This window comes from Hermetia illucens, chromosome 2 (genome assembly GCF_905115235.1).
Source record: "Hermetia illucens chromosome 2, iHerIll2.2.curated.20191125, whole genome shotgun sequence".
In the NCBI taxonomy this organism is placed as follows: Eukaryota; Metazoa; Arthropoda; class Insecta; order Diptera; family Stratiomyidae; genus Hermetia; species Hermetia illucens.
The window spans coordinates 130,844,591-130,860,806 of record NC_051850.1 but is presented as its reverse complement, the minus strand read 5'-3'; the positions used below and the strand labels follow the sequence as shown (position 1 = coordinate 130,860,806).

At 41.6% G+C, this 16,216-nt stretch overlaps 1 protein-coding gene across 3 annotated transcripts in view; it reads right to left on the bottom strand.

Annotated features, from left to right (window-relative positions):
• The window catches only part of LOC119649701 (adenylate cyclase type 6), a 518,692-nt gene that overhangs the window by 14,910 nt on the left and 487,566 nt on the right, over window positions 1–16,216 (bottom strand). For all 3 annotated transcript variants that reach the window (XM_038051969.1, XM_038051970.1, XM_038051971.1), the window contains 4 exons: window positions 10,446–10,585; window positions 10,224–10,333; window positions 9,968–10,137; window positions 9,685–9,866 (listed from right to left, as the gene is read on the bottom strand). In XM_038051969.1, coding sequence (XP_037907897.1) covers window positions 9,685–9,866; window positions 9,968–10,137; window positions 10,224–10,333; window positions 10,446–10,585 — 602 coding nt within the window. The remainder of the gene's footprint in view (window positions 1–9,684; window positions 9,867–9,967; window positions 10,138–10,223; window positions 10,334–10,445; window positions 10,586–16,216) is intronic.

Sequence of the window (16,216 nt, the reverse complement as noted above, 5' to 3'; positions counted from 1 at the left end):
AATGAGGACCTCTGGGGGACTTGGCTATAAACTTGTCGCCCGGTAAATCGGGCCCTGCATACTAAGTACCGACTAGATGGATGACATTGCACGGGCGTTATTCCCCAGACATCCTCTCCGAGTTGATGTCAATAGCGCGTAAACGTCGAGGATTGCCCCCTTCTCGCGATGAGAGAGCTCGAAGAAGCGGTTCTCACTATCCCGGTGGAAGTTTGCAAACTAGTGTTCTACCAAGGGCCCGGGGCGCTCAACGCTCGCTTGAAGAAGGGCATTTTTCCTTGTCGCAGGAAGGTAGCGAGATTCGCGTTTATCGGCAAGAGAAAACGATGGTGTAGGTCCCAGGGCGAAACGTGAGTTGGTACCCACGATGGAGCATAAAACCTGAGAAACGGCTGCTGAACCAACACCAACAACTCTACTGCCAAACCCTACCTTCACCTCCACGTAGTTACCGCTGGGAGCTCTTTCTTAAATTCTTAAAACAGATTTGGCATATGGTTTCAGCGTTGCGAAGTAAACCGAAATAGTAATCTTGACCAGAAAGGGAATTCTGACCCCCCATATCAATCGACAAGTTGACTATAGAGTCAAAACCAGCGGTTAAATACCTTGGTTTAATGCTCGACTCGAAGATAAGCTTCTTCGAGCACATCAAAGCAGCAGCGGACGTGGTTGCAGCCCTACATCTACTAGGAGACGTCTTCTAATGGGAGCATCACAGTCCGTTCTGCTCTATTGCGCAGGGGAATGTGCTGATACCCTTTACAAGGAGGTGCATTGTAAGCATCTTGCTCGGGTGCTTTGCGCGTGGTGTCTGCTTATCGCACTGTGTCAGAACCGGCCGTGAGCGATCCCCGTTACCCTCCTTGCTAATGAGCGTGAAGCTATCTACAGCCGCAAGGGCGAAAACTTTAGAGAGGCGGTTGTCTGTGGACTGCGTGGCTCATCGACCTGTTAGATCCGTGGCTGAATCGTACGCACGGTGAGATTGATTACTTCCTTACCCCACTTCTAAGTGAGAATGCAAGTTTCCAGTCTTACCTGGAAAAAATTGGAGGTTTCCTGTCTTACAAATACAAGATTGGGAAGGCCTGATTGTGTATTGTAATGGAGACGACGCTGAATAAATTTTTTATCTTGTGAAAGGTGGGGTCAGCAGCTTTATGCAGTCCGACGGCGCACTGTTGCGGGAGTCCGTAAACGCATCCACCCACCCTACTCCAACAAAATAGTATGAATTTAATCAGTAAGTTAAAAGTTGAGTGCAGCGACTTCAAGATATCATTACATTTGGATCTTTCCTGGAAGTGTCTTTGATTACTTCAATAGTTTTCTAGACTGCTATTTCAGAAATAACGTTATGCAATGTCAGATACACCTGATGTAGCATTCAAATAGCTTGATTTTCGATTGACTTCATGACTATGTCCAAATATTTCATAACCTCGTAAAATTCCTACCCATCATTCCCTCCAAATACTGTTCAACACACTATTCAGTGGAAACTTGCAGCTTCCACGCAAATTGAAGTATCAACGTATATTGTGGAAGCAAGAGATGATTTAACGAACCTGAAAAAATTAACGGCATGCCATATAGTTGCCATAAATCACCAAGTAGGTTCTAGCGTATCAACCGTACTGCCTGCCATCGCCATCGATTTCTGATGATGGGAGCTGAAGCCCCTACGTCTTTCCGAGAGCGTTGTACCCTTCCTTTACTGCTGTCCCATATAGCTCTATGGTGGACTACTTGTCAGTCATCCTGGGGTAGTGGATTTCATTGCATGACATAGTTCGTAATGGAACTGTTGCTTCTTCATTTGATACTGTTTCAGGCCAGAGTATCCTAGTGACATTACGCAGATTCGAATTGATGAACACTTGAAGCGTTCGAGTAATGGTGGGTAGCCACTTACAATGTGCTGCTGAAAACTGTTTTAAATATTATAGAGTAAAGTCTCAAAAATGTGTCAAATTTAGCCCGGTGCACTTTACTTGATTCCATTATTTACTTTTTAAGACAACAGCCGAATCAACTAAAATCAACTATATACCATCAAAATGAACAACATCAAGCCAACATTTGCCGATGCTCTGGATCACTTGCTGGATTGGCTGCTTTGTTGCCGTTTGCAAAATGAGTGTTGGACAATATCATAGGTAGAGTTTGACAACAGCCAAAATTGTGGATATTTTGAGAAATACAGGGTGAACAAACAGATTTAAATGGCTACCGTCTTTGGGAGAAAGTAAATTATTTCCGTGATAAGGACAGTGAAGACGAAATTGATGCTGCAGAAGAAGATGACAGCTGCAGTTCCGAAGCAAGCGTGTGCGATGTAGACTCTGAAGAAGTGGATGATGACGACGGACGAACACGTAAACGAGTAACAAAGTGCTCCAACAAGAAGACGGAAATACGCCTATGGCAAAGACAAACATAACTGGTGCCTCCAGGCTCCGGAAGTAAGAGGATGCCGATCAACGGTAACAGAAATTTGGCTCAAGCATTTGGTGTTGCTGCCACCTCGCGTACACCAATAGAAGCTTAGACCGTGTTGTTTACGAATAGCATGTTGGAGGTAATATAACTCCGCCATGCTATTAACATAGTATGCTGGTCCCAAGCCCAGGTAAAGGAGGAGGGTTTGAGGCAACGTACTCTGTACTATCCTCAGTAAAACAAAAATAAAATGCTGAGATCAGTTATTCTACTATGCTAAATCCTACCTGATCTCTCTTGGTGACAGGCCCCGCGATAGGTCGACCAAGAAAATGCATACAATATCGTTACAAACATGATGATCGGATTTAGTCGCAAGCCTTGGAGAAATGCTAGGGCGTCCACCTCAGTCGACGCGGCAGGACGGGTCCCAGTTCTGTCGAGAAATGGGCAAGGGTTCTTGACGCATGGATGGCGTCATGACGTAAGCAAGTTAGTCCGAACAAAACAAACAAAGCAAATACGTGTCTGCACGCTAAATGTTGGTACCCTAACTGGAAAGACGGAGCAACTCGCAAGAGCCCTTCGGAAAAGGTGCATTGACATCTGCGCTCTGCAAGAAACCCGATGGTCTGGTTCCAAAAGCTGCGACATTGAACGCGAACGCGGTAAAAATGGCTACAAACTTCTCTATTTTGGTAACCCACACACTCAATATGGTGTCGGCATTGCCATCTCAGAGGGTTTCCGTGATGCCATTAAAGAAGTCGAACGATTTGATGATCGGCTGATGAAGCTCACTATTATATCAGCTGATCGCACTATTCACTTCTTCACCGCGTATGCACCACAGACAGGCCGACCTGATGCCGAGAAAGATGCCTTCTGGCAACTTCTCGATGAAAAGACTTGTCACGTGCCTGCTGGCGATTACATAATCATTGCCGGCGACCTTAATGGTCATGTGGGTGAAAAGGCAGACGGTAACAGGTGCCATGGGGGAATGGGGTTCGGAGCGCGCAATGAAGGTGGCGAGCGTATAATCGATTTTGCGGACACCCATGACCTTGTACTCATGAATACATGGTTCATCAAACGATTGTCTCATCTTCCCACATTTTATAGTGGGAACAATAAAACGCAAATCGACTATATTCTTATAAGACGCCAACATTTTACCACTGTCACTGATTACAAAGTCGTTCCCTATGAGACCATCGCACCTCAACATCGGCCGTTGATTGCTGTCCTGCGAAATAAGCCACCGATAAAACGGCGTGAGGAACGCACTGGCCCGCCGCGCATTAAATGGTGGCGATTTGGTGAGAAGAACGAAGAAACGGTCTCACTCATACGATTGCCAATCCAATCATGGAACCAAATGAAAGACACGATCCACAAAGCGGCCTCTGCAACCCTCGGGGTCACCAAGCCGGGTAAGCGGTACATCAACCGAGATACTTGGCTTTGGAATGATGATGTTGAAATGAAGGTCCGTGAAAAGAAACGCCTGTACCACAAATTTCTCGACGATAAAACGCCTGCTAATTGGCAAATTTATAAGAATGCCAACCGGGAAGCAAAGAAAGCGGTCGCTGTCACCCGAGCGAACCATTTCAAAAATCTTTACGATAAACTGGACACTCGGGATGGCGAGAGAGATCTGTATCGACTTGCTAAAAGCCGTGATGAACGCACACAGGATATCGAACACTTCTGTTGTGTTAATGACAAGAACGGTACTTTGCTTACCAACCGTCGAGCCGCAACGGATAGATGGCGAGAATATTTCGAGCAGATTTCAACTGAAGAATTTGCTCATCCTCCACTTCCACAATCATTGCCGACATTTGGAGCAATCTCACCAGTCAGCGCAACTGAAGTCGAAGAGGCAATAAAACAAATGAAATCGGGGAAAGCAACAGGACCTGACGACATCGCATCTGAGCTCTGGAAAGCGAAGAGCTGGGACCCAACACTGTGGCTCAGTGAATTCTTTAACCGGGTTATTCAAGAAGGAAGAACACCATCTGACTGGCAAGAAAGTACCACTGTCCCAATATGGAAAAAGAAAGGTAACCCAGCAGAATGTTCAAATTACCGTCCGATCCGGTTACTTTCCCATACCATGAAGATTTTTGAACGCATTCTTGACAACCGTATTCGCGAAATCGTTGAAATAACCGTGAATCAAGCCGGATTTGTCAAGAACTGCGGAACTACTGACGCAATACACGCTGCGCGGTTACTCATGGAGAAACACCGTGAGAAGCATCGCCCTCTTTACATTGCCTTTCTGGATCTAGAGAAAGCGTTTGACCGTGTACCACACGAACTCATCTGGTATGCTTTACGACAACACTTCGTGCCAGAAGAACTCGTGCGCTGGGTTCAATTGCTCTACCACGATCCGAAAAGTAAAGTTCGAAGTATGGCGGGTGTATCAAATCCGCTTCGTGTCTCTGTTGGAGTTCATCAAGGAAGTGCCCTCTCACCACTCCTCTTTGTCCTTGTTATGGACACCGTCACACGGGATATCCAACGTCCAGCGCCCTACACATTGCTTTATGCAGATGATGTTTTCCTAGCATCTGATAGCAAAAATGATCTCGAGCAACTTGTCCAAAAATGGAATGATCGCCCCATGCAACACGGTCTCAGATTGAATTTAAACAAAACTGAATTTTTGACGACCGATCCCCATGAAACAGGCACAATCACTGTCAGTGGCAGTGATCTACCCAGAACTTAGCGATTTAAATACCTGGAAGTGGCGTTCCACAACTGGTGTCCTTTGTGATCGACGTATCAACGAACGTCTCAAATCTAAAATTTACCGCAATGTCGTCCGTCCAGTCGCTTTCTATGGTTCTGAGTGTTCGCCGACCATAAAAGACAACGAACGGCGTCTTGCGGTAATGGAGACGAAGATGCTACGTTGGACTAGTGGCGTCACACGTTTAGATCACATCCGAAATGAGGATATCCGCGATCGTTATGGGGTTGCACCGATCGTGGAAAAGTTGCGAGAGAGGCGTTTTCGATGGTATGGTCACGCAATTCGTGCAAACGAGAATTCACTTGCAAAGATTGGTCTGAACAGCAAGGTCGATGGTAAACGACCAAAAGGCAGACCTAAACAACGGTGGCTTGATACGCTGGATGGGGATTTGAAAGCCTCGAGATTGCACCCAGATCAGGCATTCGATAGAGCCAAATGGCGAAGCCGATCACGACGAGCCGACCCCGCTTGTGAACGGGACAAAGGCTGAAGAAAAAGAAGATGTTGGAGGTAATATCCACTAATGAACGCTGAAATTGGCTATCCAACCGAATACTAATGCGACCACGTCTTTGCGAATTGTGTTCATGAATGAATTGAAAACGTTTATAGGGCTTCTGCATTATTTAGGAGTAAACAAAAACAATCGAGTGGATGTAAAAAGGTTGTGGGTATATTATTTCGGAACTATATTATGTAACGTGACGATGTCACAACAGCGCTTTGAATTTATTAGCTATCGGATTAGATGCGACAATTCTGGCACTAATTAGCGCAATTTGGGTAATTTTTGTATTAAGGGGGTCATCTCGTGTGTCGGGTTGAAGAAATCCATTTTTTTTGCATGAGCTGTATCTACATGTAGTGGAGAATATGTGGGCAAAGGGATTTTCCGATATTCCGATTCGTTCAGAAATTACAGTGTTAAACAGGTAAGGAGTTTGCAGTCGCGGCTAGAGTACTCGATGAGAAAGAGCATCGAATCTTTTTTTACCTGTTAGTTTTTTACCTGAGCCTTATAAATTCGAACACAGGTATAAATAGAAAAAGATGAAAAACCAATCAATTGTCTAAACTTATTTGCTGTTTGGAATAAAAAGGATAATCCAGTCTAGAGTGAGCACTGAAAGGCTTTCAAGCTATACTCAGTTATATTTTGTAGTAAGTATTGTGCTGTTTGTGTGTTCAGTGATTTTTTTAAATGGATCGTACGAAGGGAGATCACTTTAACGTTCAACGTCATGTTCGCACTAAAAAACGAGTATTGCGTGGGTATCGATACTTATCAGAGAAGAAAAAGGACTTCGCATCAACATCAGCAAAGAAACTTTTAGCAAGCATGAACATGGATGTTCCAATTGCGACAAGTTTTGTATATTGTATATTGGATTTTGCTGGAGTTTTCTCCGGTATTTCTGCAAATTTCTGCAAGTAATGAAATAGACGTAGTAGTAAAAAAGAATGCGTAGGACATGTCGAGAAAAGAATGGGAACGCGGTTTAGAAATGCAAAGAAGAATCACAAAGGCATTGGTGGAAAAGGGGCTGGAAAATTTACTGATAAGGTTATTAACGACCTCACTACATTTTTTGGGCTAGCTATTCGTCGACACGCCAATTCGATAGAAGGAATGAAGCAAGAAATTTGGGCAACTTTCTTCCATAAATGTTCTACAGACGAAAATCCTCAGCATCAAAATTGTCCAGCAGGCGAGGATAGTTGGTGCAAATGGCGCAGAGTGGAAGCTAAAGGAGAACTGGATATTTTCCACCACGAGAAGGCACCTTTTACTGCAGAAGTTCAAGCAGTCATCAAACCAATCTACGAAGATTTATCACGAAATGATCTCTCAGATGTTTAGTAGCACAGACCCAGAATAACAATGAGTCGTTAAATGCATCGATCTGGACTTTCGCCCCTAAACACCTCCATTCTGGGGAAAAGGTCATAGAAATAGCCACTTTTCTGGCTGTAATTATTTTCAATGAAGGATTTAATGGCATTCTGAAAATCCCAGTGACAATGGGATGTCAAGTTGGCCACATATGTCAGGTTTATGTCGACCGCCGTAATGAAGCGCGAATTTGGCAGTCACAACGACGATCGACTAACCTCGCTAAAAGAGCCAGAATTGAAACCAGAGAGTAACAATCGGCCTTACAAGACTTTTTTGAAGAAACGGAGGGTGCTCTCGATGGACCAGGTATAGCAGATTAATGGTGAGCTAAAATTTTACTGTTGATAATCACATTTAAATTTTCAAATGCGTTTTTCTCGAAACTGCATCCTGAAAATCGGCTGCCACCATAGCTCAAAATCTATCCAACCAAATTCTTTGAAATTTTCACGACTTCTTTAATACATATTTCTACGGTCCGCAAACTTGAATAATTGCAATCGGGCGGGTCGTTTTTTTTTATTCATAAAAAAGCCGTAAAAAAACACCAAAATCTAAAAAAATTAAGTTTAAAAGCCCACCAAAACGTTTTAATATTTTCTAATTACCCTAGTTTGCGAACCGTGGAATATTGTCCACATTAAAATGCCGTTTAGTTTTTTTTTCCTCAGATGAACACAATGCCCTCCAGCGTGGCAGCAGAAAAACACCTTTTTTTGGAGATGGGTGCATAAATTGACACATATTCGGAAAACTAGCTACGATATCAAGCTCAAAAATCACATATACTAGAGATATCAATAAACATATGGAGAAAAAATCACGTTTCTATCTTTATCCAGTCCTCCAAAATAATTTTTCAAAAAAAAAGGCAAAAAAAAACGACCTTCACATGGGATGACCCCCTTAAATTGCCAAAATAATTATCAGCGAAGTGATTTTTTGACCATAGAAGAACAGCTCTTAGAGTTTTACAGTCGTTTCTCTGCGCGTGTATATAAAATCGAAACCGGGGCGTAATGGAATTAAAATTGTTTCGATGAATGGTGTCAAAACGTTTTACATGTGAGATAGATGTCTTTGATCAACTGTGCGCGAACTATACGTGTGTTCGACGAGCCAGCCGATGGCCGATGAGTTTTTTTTTTGGGAATGATTGATTCCGGAAAGAAAATGAGAATTTAGACAGGCGAGAATTTTTGAAAAGCCTTGCGTTATCAAACCGCATCTTGAAGTTTGAAAATTTTGATTTCGAAATATTTAACTTTTTTTCAATAAAAAATCATTATCACACGTGAGAATTGGCTTTTCATTAATAACATTAGCATATTTTGGACAGTTATATATTTTTTATAGTTTCAACCCCATGTTTTCAGGAAAATTTGTTTGAAATTTTGAGATCGAGAAATGAAGTATTTTGATAATTTCATGCAACATTTTTTCATGAGAGCAACACTCTTCCCCTTCAAGAGCCATGTTTCAATTATTTGATATTGTTATTCGTCTAGACGTTATAATTTAAATAGAAACAAGTCGGGCAACCGGAAGCTGGACGATTCAGGTATGAAAGGCCCTGTTGGTTGTTAGTACCTAGCAAGCAATATATACGTATTCATATATTATGTGAGAATATCCACTTTCGCGTGATATTGACATTTAAAGCCTTGAATTTGCAAAGAAACGACAAATTCGGTCTATCTTAACTTTGTTAATGATAGTGCGGTTTCCACCAAACATCACCGTTAACGATAGCCGCTATATCATCATCATGAACAGCGCAACAACCGATATCCGGTCTAGGCGTGCCTTAATAAGGAATTCCAGACATCCCGGTTTTGCGCTGAGGTCCACCAATTCGATATCCCTAAAAGCTGTTTGGCGTGCTGACCTACACCATCGCTTCATCTTAGGCAGGGTCTGCCTCGTCCTCTTTTTCTACCATAGATATAGACTTTTATACGGATAAGGTGACCCGCCTACTGCAACCTGTTGAGCCGGATTTTATCCACAATCGCTACATAGACGTGTTAAATGAATTTCTTATTCCCTCTTTGTGTTGTAAAAAAATATCTCTGTCGAGAGTATGGTTCCCACAAGACAAAGCAGCTTCAAATACTGCTATCGAAGCTTGATTTCCATAAATACAGAGTTTCTTTGCCCGATGTAAAGTCCAGATCTTATGCCGCTAGATTTGTTTGTGGGGCTATCTGAAGAGCAGGATGTATTTTAACAAGACAAGAGATATCGAGGCCCTTAAATTTTCAATCAAGATTGAAATTTCGTAAATTATGATGAAAACTCTCCAAAGTAACTGGGAATTTCAATAAACGAGAGGTAGCCGAATGGAAAAAATGACATGACAATTATCCTTTAGGTGTGTTGTTCAAAAATAAATTTCCTAACTAAATTAATCATTAAATACGAAGTGCTTGGAACTAGCAAGTCCATTTTGGCCCACCAAGTATTACTAAATGTTAATAGGCAGCACTTATTGCGTTTGAGGCACTAGACTTTAAAGCATATACATACATGTTGTTTAATATATTAATTCATAACTTACCTATTCTCATTCGAAAATTATTAAATGAATGTTTATTGACTTCATCGATTTTTTCGAATAGCTGCAGCGCATATTCGGCTAACGAAGTAACGTGTCGAAAATCGACCATATCACAGGTATTAGCTGTAAGGCCGGACGCGGCCATATACGTTGCTCCAGTACTTTTTATTTTTTCGATGTAGCTGTTGAAAAATAAATTACGAAAGATCAAATAACATATCCATTTGTTGAAATTTAATCATCTCAGGATGCGCATAGAGTTCTATGGAAAATTCACTCTTACCGAAATCGAGGCTCATTCAGAAGCTCATCAAAATCTGCTATGATCTCGTTCAACAATCGCAAACACTCTACTCCTTCATTGTTTGCTTCCAGTTCCACATAAAACTCAGAAAAGTTGGGTATCGACGCAAACATTATACAAACACTATCACATTGTTCATGGTATAGATCCTGGTTGAAAAGACAGAAAGCAATTAAAGTAATCCTCATCTTTCCCTGCACGAACTTTTCAGATATCAGATCCAATTTCAACTTACATCGATATTTTTATCTCTACTCAGGAAGTGCTCAGCAACATGAACCGGCAAAATGTTTTCGAGTAGTTTCCGGTTATATGCCTGTAAGTGCTCCATATCCTCTTTCTCCTCTATAATATGAGAAGATAATGTTATTAAACTGATTACTCCTTGTCGTTTGCTGAGTGATAGAACGACCAACGGCAAACATTCGATCACATTTCATGTCGCACGGATACAAACCTGTTGCCTGCAGCTTCCAGATGAAATCCAGACGGAATGTTGCTTCCGTTTGATGACTATGGAAAATTAGTGCCACCATGAATACAACAACTAGTATTAAGTCGACAGTGTATGCGAGGAGCGCCTCGCCGTTTCCCTCTCTGTGGAAAGGAAATTTTGTTTGGCTTAATGGAATGCACTATTTTCGATAAAAACCTTCAATGCGGATGTAATGCTTTAGATACAGAATGCAAATTGAATCGGAAGCTATCGGGATTGATGTTTCCATTTTGTGGGAAATACTAAGTGTTTGGTTTATTCGAGATGCACGACGGCTACCTCCCTTGACAATCATGTTAGCAAACAGGACTATTCTCAGGAGCAAAACAGGATGCTGTTGATGCATGTATAATAAATAGAACTCTGAATAGAGGAAATCAAATAACTTCATCTGCACAACATTCTCATGGACTTCCATGGGGAATAGCAGGGCTGGATTGGAGAAGAGTTGACACTAATACTTCGATTGGAATAGGATTTTAAATTGGTTGACTGTTAGTAAATTATACCACACAGGACATGCTTCTATCACAGGATATGGAAAATTAATGAAAATTAATAAGATATTTTGTTTCTTTTTATTAAAGATTTTATTTCATTTTCTTGGGGGAACCGGTGCCATTTCTCTTCATGGTGAAGAAGACTGTCCCTGATTGCCGAAATATTTTAGATGTGGAAACGAAATAAATTTTTTAGCATAAGAAGGAGATATCTCTTTTAAGCCAAACCTTAAAAATTATTCACCGAGAAACAGGAATTGCGTGCTCGATCAAGCTGACTAATAAGCCTACTATGTACTTTGGCAACAAGTTGTATTCCATGGGAATGGTGGAGATGGAAATTCCATTTAATATTTCGTAATAAAGGAATCGAATGTACCCCACGGTATTATTATTAGACCTTCCAACCAATAACCTTCATTGGTTACCCCAATATGATCATGCAATTAAGAAACATTGGACGGATTTGAGTGTACTCTTAACCAAACTTGAAGCTTCATACGCACGCCTTCGACTGAAATATTATATAATATAAATCAGCAAACCGGAGCTGGATGCTTCAGGTATGAAAGGTTTTGTGTATTTCTTATATAAAGACATTTGAGTGTGCATTTGCCCCATTAGTACGTAGCACGTAATATATGTATATTTTGTGAGAGTATCCACTTTCAGGTGATATTGACATTCATAGTCTTCAATTTTCGAAGAAGCGACAAATTTGACCTATTGTAACTTTGTTACTAATAGTGCGGTTTCCACCAAATCACTAAAGGTGTAAGCTTTATGTTATAGTCTACATTACTGCAAAATTTCGTGGTGCTAGAATGAACTTATGGGGGATTTTGCTGCTAATTAGTTAAAAATTTCAGTAATATACTATTATTAACTTTATTTGAACAGGTATTGGTAGGAAGGCTATTTCGGAACCTAGGTAGCATATAGTGGCAGCCTCTTGATATTTTTCAGATTTTTCGGTTTATTAGTGTCTGAGAATGGGTCCGTTAAAAAGATGATCACTTTGGACCCCGCACCTTTCTTACAAATGTCAAAAGTAAGACCGGCTTCGGGAAGTACTAATCAAGATATTCATTTGAGGAAAAAAAATGTACACCCCCCTTTTGCAGGTACGGCGACGGCTTCTATCGTGTTCAGAGTATATGAGAGTAGCCTCTTTTTGACCTGGAGCGGAAGAAAGGAGTAAGATTACCGAGTTCATTGCACGCATTGACAGATGGGAGTCCAGCTTCAATTAGCATTGCCCAATGCCCAGCACTGTTTCGAAATAACCTTCATGACAAAGAAACGCTGCGCAACTGAAAAGAGTACTCGAATTCGGAGAACCAGAGTTGTTGTCTCACTTGAAAACGATGGAGAAGGATGTGGTAAGAGTAATTCATGATACAGATATCTATATAATGGAGTTTGGACACAAGATATAAGTGGCAAAATGGTGCTTTGAGCTTACGGAAACAGAGTTATCCACGAACCGATGAAAAGTTGCTGTTCTGCTGATCCCAAGTTGCACATTAGGTGAATTCGTGTCATCAAAATCCAATACTAATAGCTGGTAATTTAAAATACTTGGACTGAAGTCGAGAGCATAAAGCAATAGTGAAACGAAATATTGCTCTAGCAAAACCAGCTGGATTGATACTTTTTGGCGGAGGGATTTACACAGGAATATAGCGACACATTGCCAATGACATTGAGGACTGAGTCTTAATTTTCCAACTAAAAAGCCTGTAATAGAAGAAAAAAAGGCAGAGAGGGTGGAGTGAAGAATCTGCAAATTTATTTGGAAATTGAAACAGGGCAAAACCAGAGGACGCAGAAAGACAATGAAAAATGGATCTCATTTTGAGATTTGTAGGAACAGTATATAAAATAAGGTTGAACTATATGCATCCAATTTGAAAAAGCAAAGCTAAATACTTTAGACAAGTGACGTAAAAAGTGGCATATATGGTATTAGGCAGTTATGTCTTTGTTTAAGATAAATTTGTGCTGCTTATAAAAAATCCTGATTGGCTGCAAGATGTATTTTGCAATTTTCTCTTTAAATCAGGGCAAAATCAGGTTACTTATTATTTAGGCAGGTCAAGTCAAGGAGTCGTGCTTTGATGCGCAGACTCAGATGATATCCTAAGTCAGCCTGACCTAGTGACTGTCAAGAGCAACAGAAATCAGTGTTAATTCCAAAGTCATCTTTCCGACCGAGTCAGTTTGAATTTCGAAATATGAGATATACAGTGGATGCAATTATCTTGAAGTACGGGGGCAGCCGCAGCTCGAAATATTCAGACCTTTTATATTGTATTATCTACTGATACGACAACTTAGATGGTTTCCTGTTTATGGTGTTCGCAGGCTTTTATAGATATGAGGAAGCTACCAAATGGCAGAAGAGTTAGTTTGTCTTATTGGAAGTGTTATCGGGCTTATTTCATCCTCAGACGAAGTTGATATGAAGTGCTGGGTGGCGAACCGCCCCGAAATGATAGCTTAGGAGGCCGTGCTTTGTTAGAATTGCCGCTGGGGTTTTCATGACCTTCTTTTTAAAGGACAATAAAAATATTGTTCTAGCAGCTTCAGCTTCCTTACCCAATATTATCCTCTGTCACACATGCGACTTCAAAGCAAACTTGATAGGGGATGGTTTCACCTCAAGAGCAAGCTGTAGTTTATAGGAGCCAATTTATCAGCCCCTTCATTAGCAACGATGTTAGAGTGGTCAGGAACACTTAGTTCTGTCAATCAAGTTTAAGCATCCCTGCACAAATTCATTGATATAGCGTTGATATTCAAACCTTCCGAGAGTATTTTTAATGGTGGTCCAATGCTCATCGATATTCTCAGACGGGTTTCTCAGTATATTTGCAGTCCAATCAGCAGGCAAACTCTCCTACTGTCGAGCAACAATCGGTCGATGTTGAACTCGGCGGTTCGCAGCTCTCCAACCCTGTGAAAAGTGGCGGACACAATACGCAAGCAAACGTCAGTGACCATCAGATGATGATCCCTTTAGAGGCCGATGTTAGCGAATCTCTTGATACGCACATTCAGAACATAATTTCTCAATTTACTGCTCATCTGGTTGCTCGTATGGTGTCGGTCAGTTACTAAAAGCGGCGAACGCTTTGAGTGTATTCTTGAACTCCAGCTCGCCGGACGTATGAACGGAAAGGGTAGAAAGTTCTATTAACCGCTGTGAGTGATGGGTTCCGATACCGAGCGAAAGTCCGAGAAATTCAGTATGGTGTGCGCCATGACAAAAGAGAATTTACTATTGCGCTGGTCAAGGAAGCAGAAGATATTTATATCGGATCCACGGACCATGTTTATACTGTTCTATGCTAATGTTCTTTCTATGCTGTTATAGGGGTGGAGCACATGGAAAGCGACTGCCGCTTTCACTTGAAAGCTTCAAACCTTCGTGAACACCTGCCTGCATCATATCAACGGAGAACGCTGGTCAAAAACTATTGCAAACAAAGAAGTTGGTCGGCCCGCAGGCCTGTCACCCAAGGGCGATGTGATCCGAAGGTCGAAGTGGAAATGCATAGGTCATATATTAAGCAAGGTGGCAATTGTATTGCTGGCTACACGGTGCAGTGGAATCCACTCTCCCAAGATGGTCGACTCACTCCCCAAGAGCAAATGGCGCAGAATAGCAAAGAAAGGAGTGCGTGCATTGTTGGAAGCCCTGAGGGGATTTAAAAAGCATTTCAAGTAACTGTGAACGATAACCCTCGTAGGTTTAGTTGACGCGGTGATTACCAACCACATTGTGGTTAATGGACATAGGATAGAAGTGGCAAATTAGCGTTGCAACTTGCTACGCTGTTGAAGTACACAAATGAATATTCAGGAGATATAGATAAAAGTCACAGTTTCATACCACACCACATTGTATGTTCTAAACGAATGCTTACTTTTTAGTAGAATTCGGAAATCGAAGAAGGCCGGAACCAGGAGATGAAACTACCGCAACAGAAAAGGAGCTGTAAGCATCCAGTTCGAAAAAGTAAAGCTGGATGTTTTAGGTAAATGGTCTGTAAGATGGCGTATGTTATCGGAAAATGGTCTGAAAGATGGCGTATGCGTCTATCACCGATCCTGTTTTGTTATGGGATATATTGACTGGTATTTCCGATAAGAAGACAAGATTTACCCTGGGCAAAATTAAGTTGGGGAAATGGAGGAACTGTAGCTCCAAGCATTCAAGCTTCATAATTAGGTCCACTGTACTATTAGACGGTTTCCTAATGAGGCTTTTATGAATCTACGAACAAATCGTAAAGGCAAGCGGGTCGATTTATTGTAAAATAACTATCATCTTTTGAAATCTGAGAAAGTTGGACGTGGATGTGAAGTACAGAGTTGCTTTGCCCTCTTTTTCTCATTTGCCAGGCTTCCCAACAAAAATTGTCTGCAGATGCAGCTTAGAGAGCAGCGCTCTGTTAAAAGCGCTGGTACGACTTTCATACAAGACAAATATTGCTTCAGCTTCCTTCACAATATGGTCTTGACTTCGTCATTTCTCCATTTAGTAGCGCGAAAAACAGTGGATATTTTCACGCAAAAAGGCTGCTCTAGTCCTTCCATTGTAAAGTCAGAGTCTCGGTAAACCAATCCATTATCCCTCTCATTACCAATGATGCCAGAACACTTTGGAACTCCTATGCGGAATGTTTCGCTTAATCGACCAAATTTGAGTGGCATATAGATCCAGCTTCACACAAGCTGATTGGTGCGACTTCGTCAGCTCTACTCCAGTAGAATGGCGCATATTTCTGCCAGGAATGTAGTCGTCATTTTCTGAACAGTTAGGGTAGATTTTTGTTCATATACGCCACTGCTTCCATGACTGATCCATCGGTGAATACTACCATGCTCATAACTCGGAAAAAACTGTGTACGTCTAAGATTCTTCCTCTTCTCCTCGAAAATGGTATCAAGAGTCCCCTGAAAGCCTGGTTTAGTTTAAATGAGAATTGACCCATATCGGTTGTGTATGCAGGGCCTAAGCCAACCACACTTGTGAACGGGACAAAGGCCGAAGAAAAAGAAGACTACGCCTCTCTCTCTTTCTTTCTTGCGTGATCCCATTGGTGGACAGCCAGTAAACGCTGCAGTATGGTACACTTTGCCGAACTGGAAACGGTTTTTGATCAGATCTTAACTGCAATATTTGCACCAACAGGGATTTCCGATATAGAGAAAGAAGCTTTC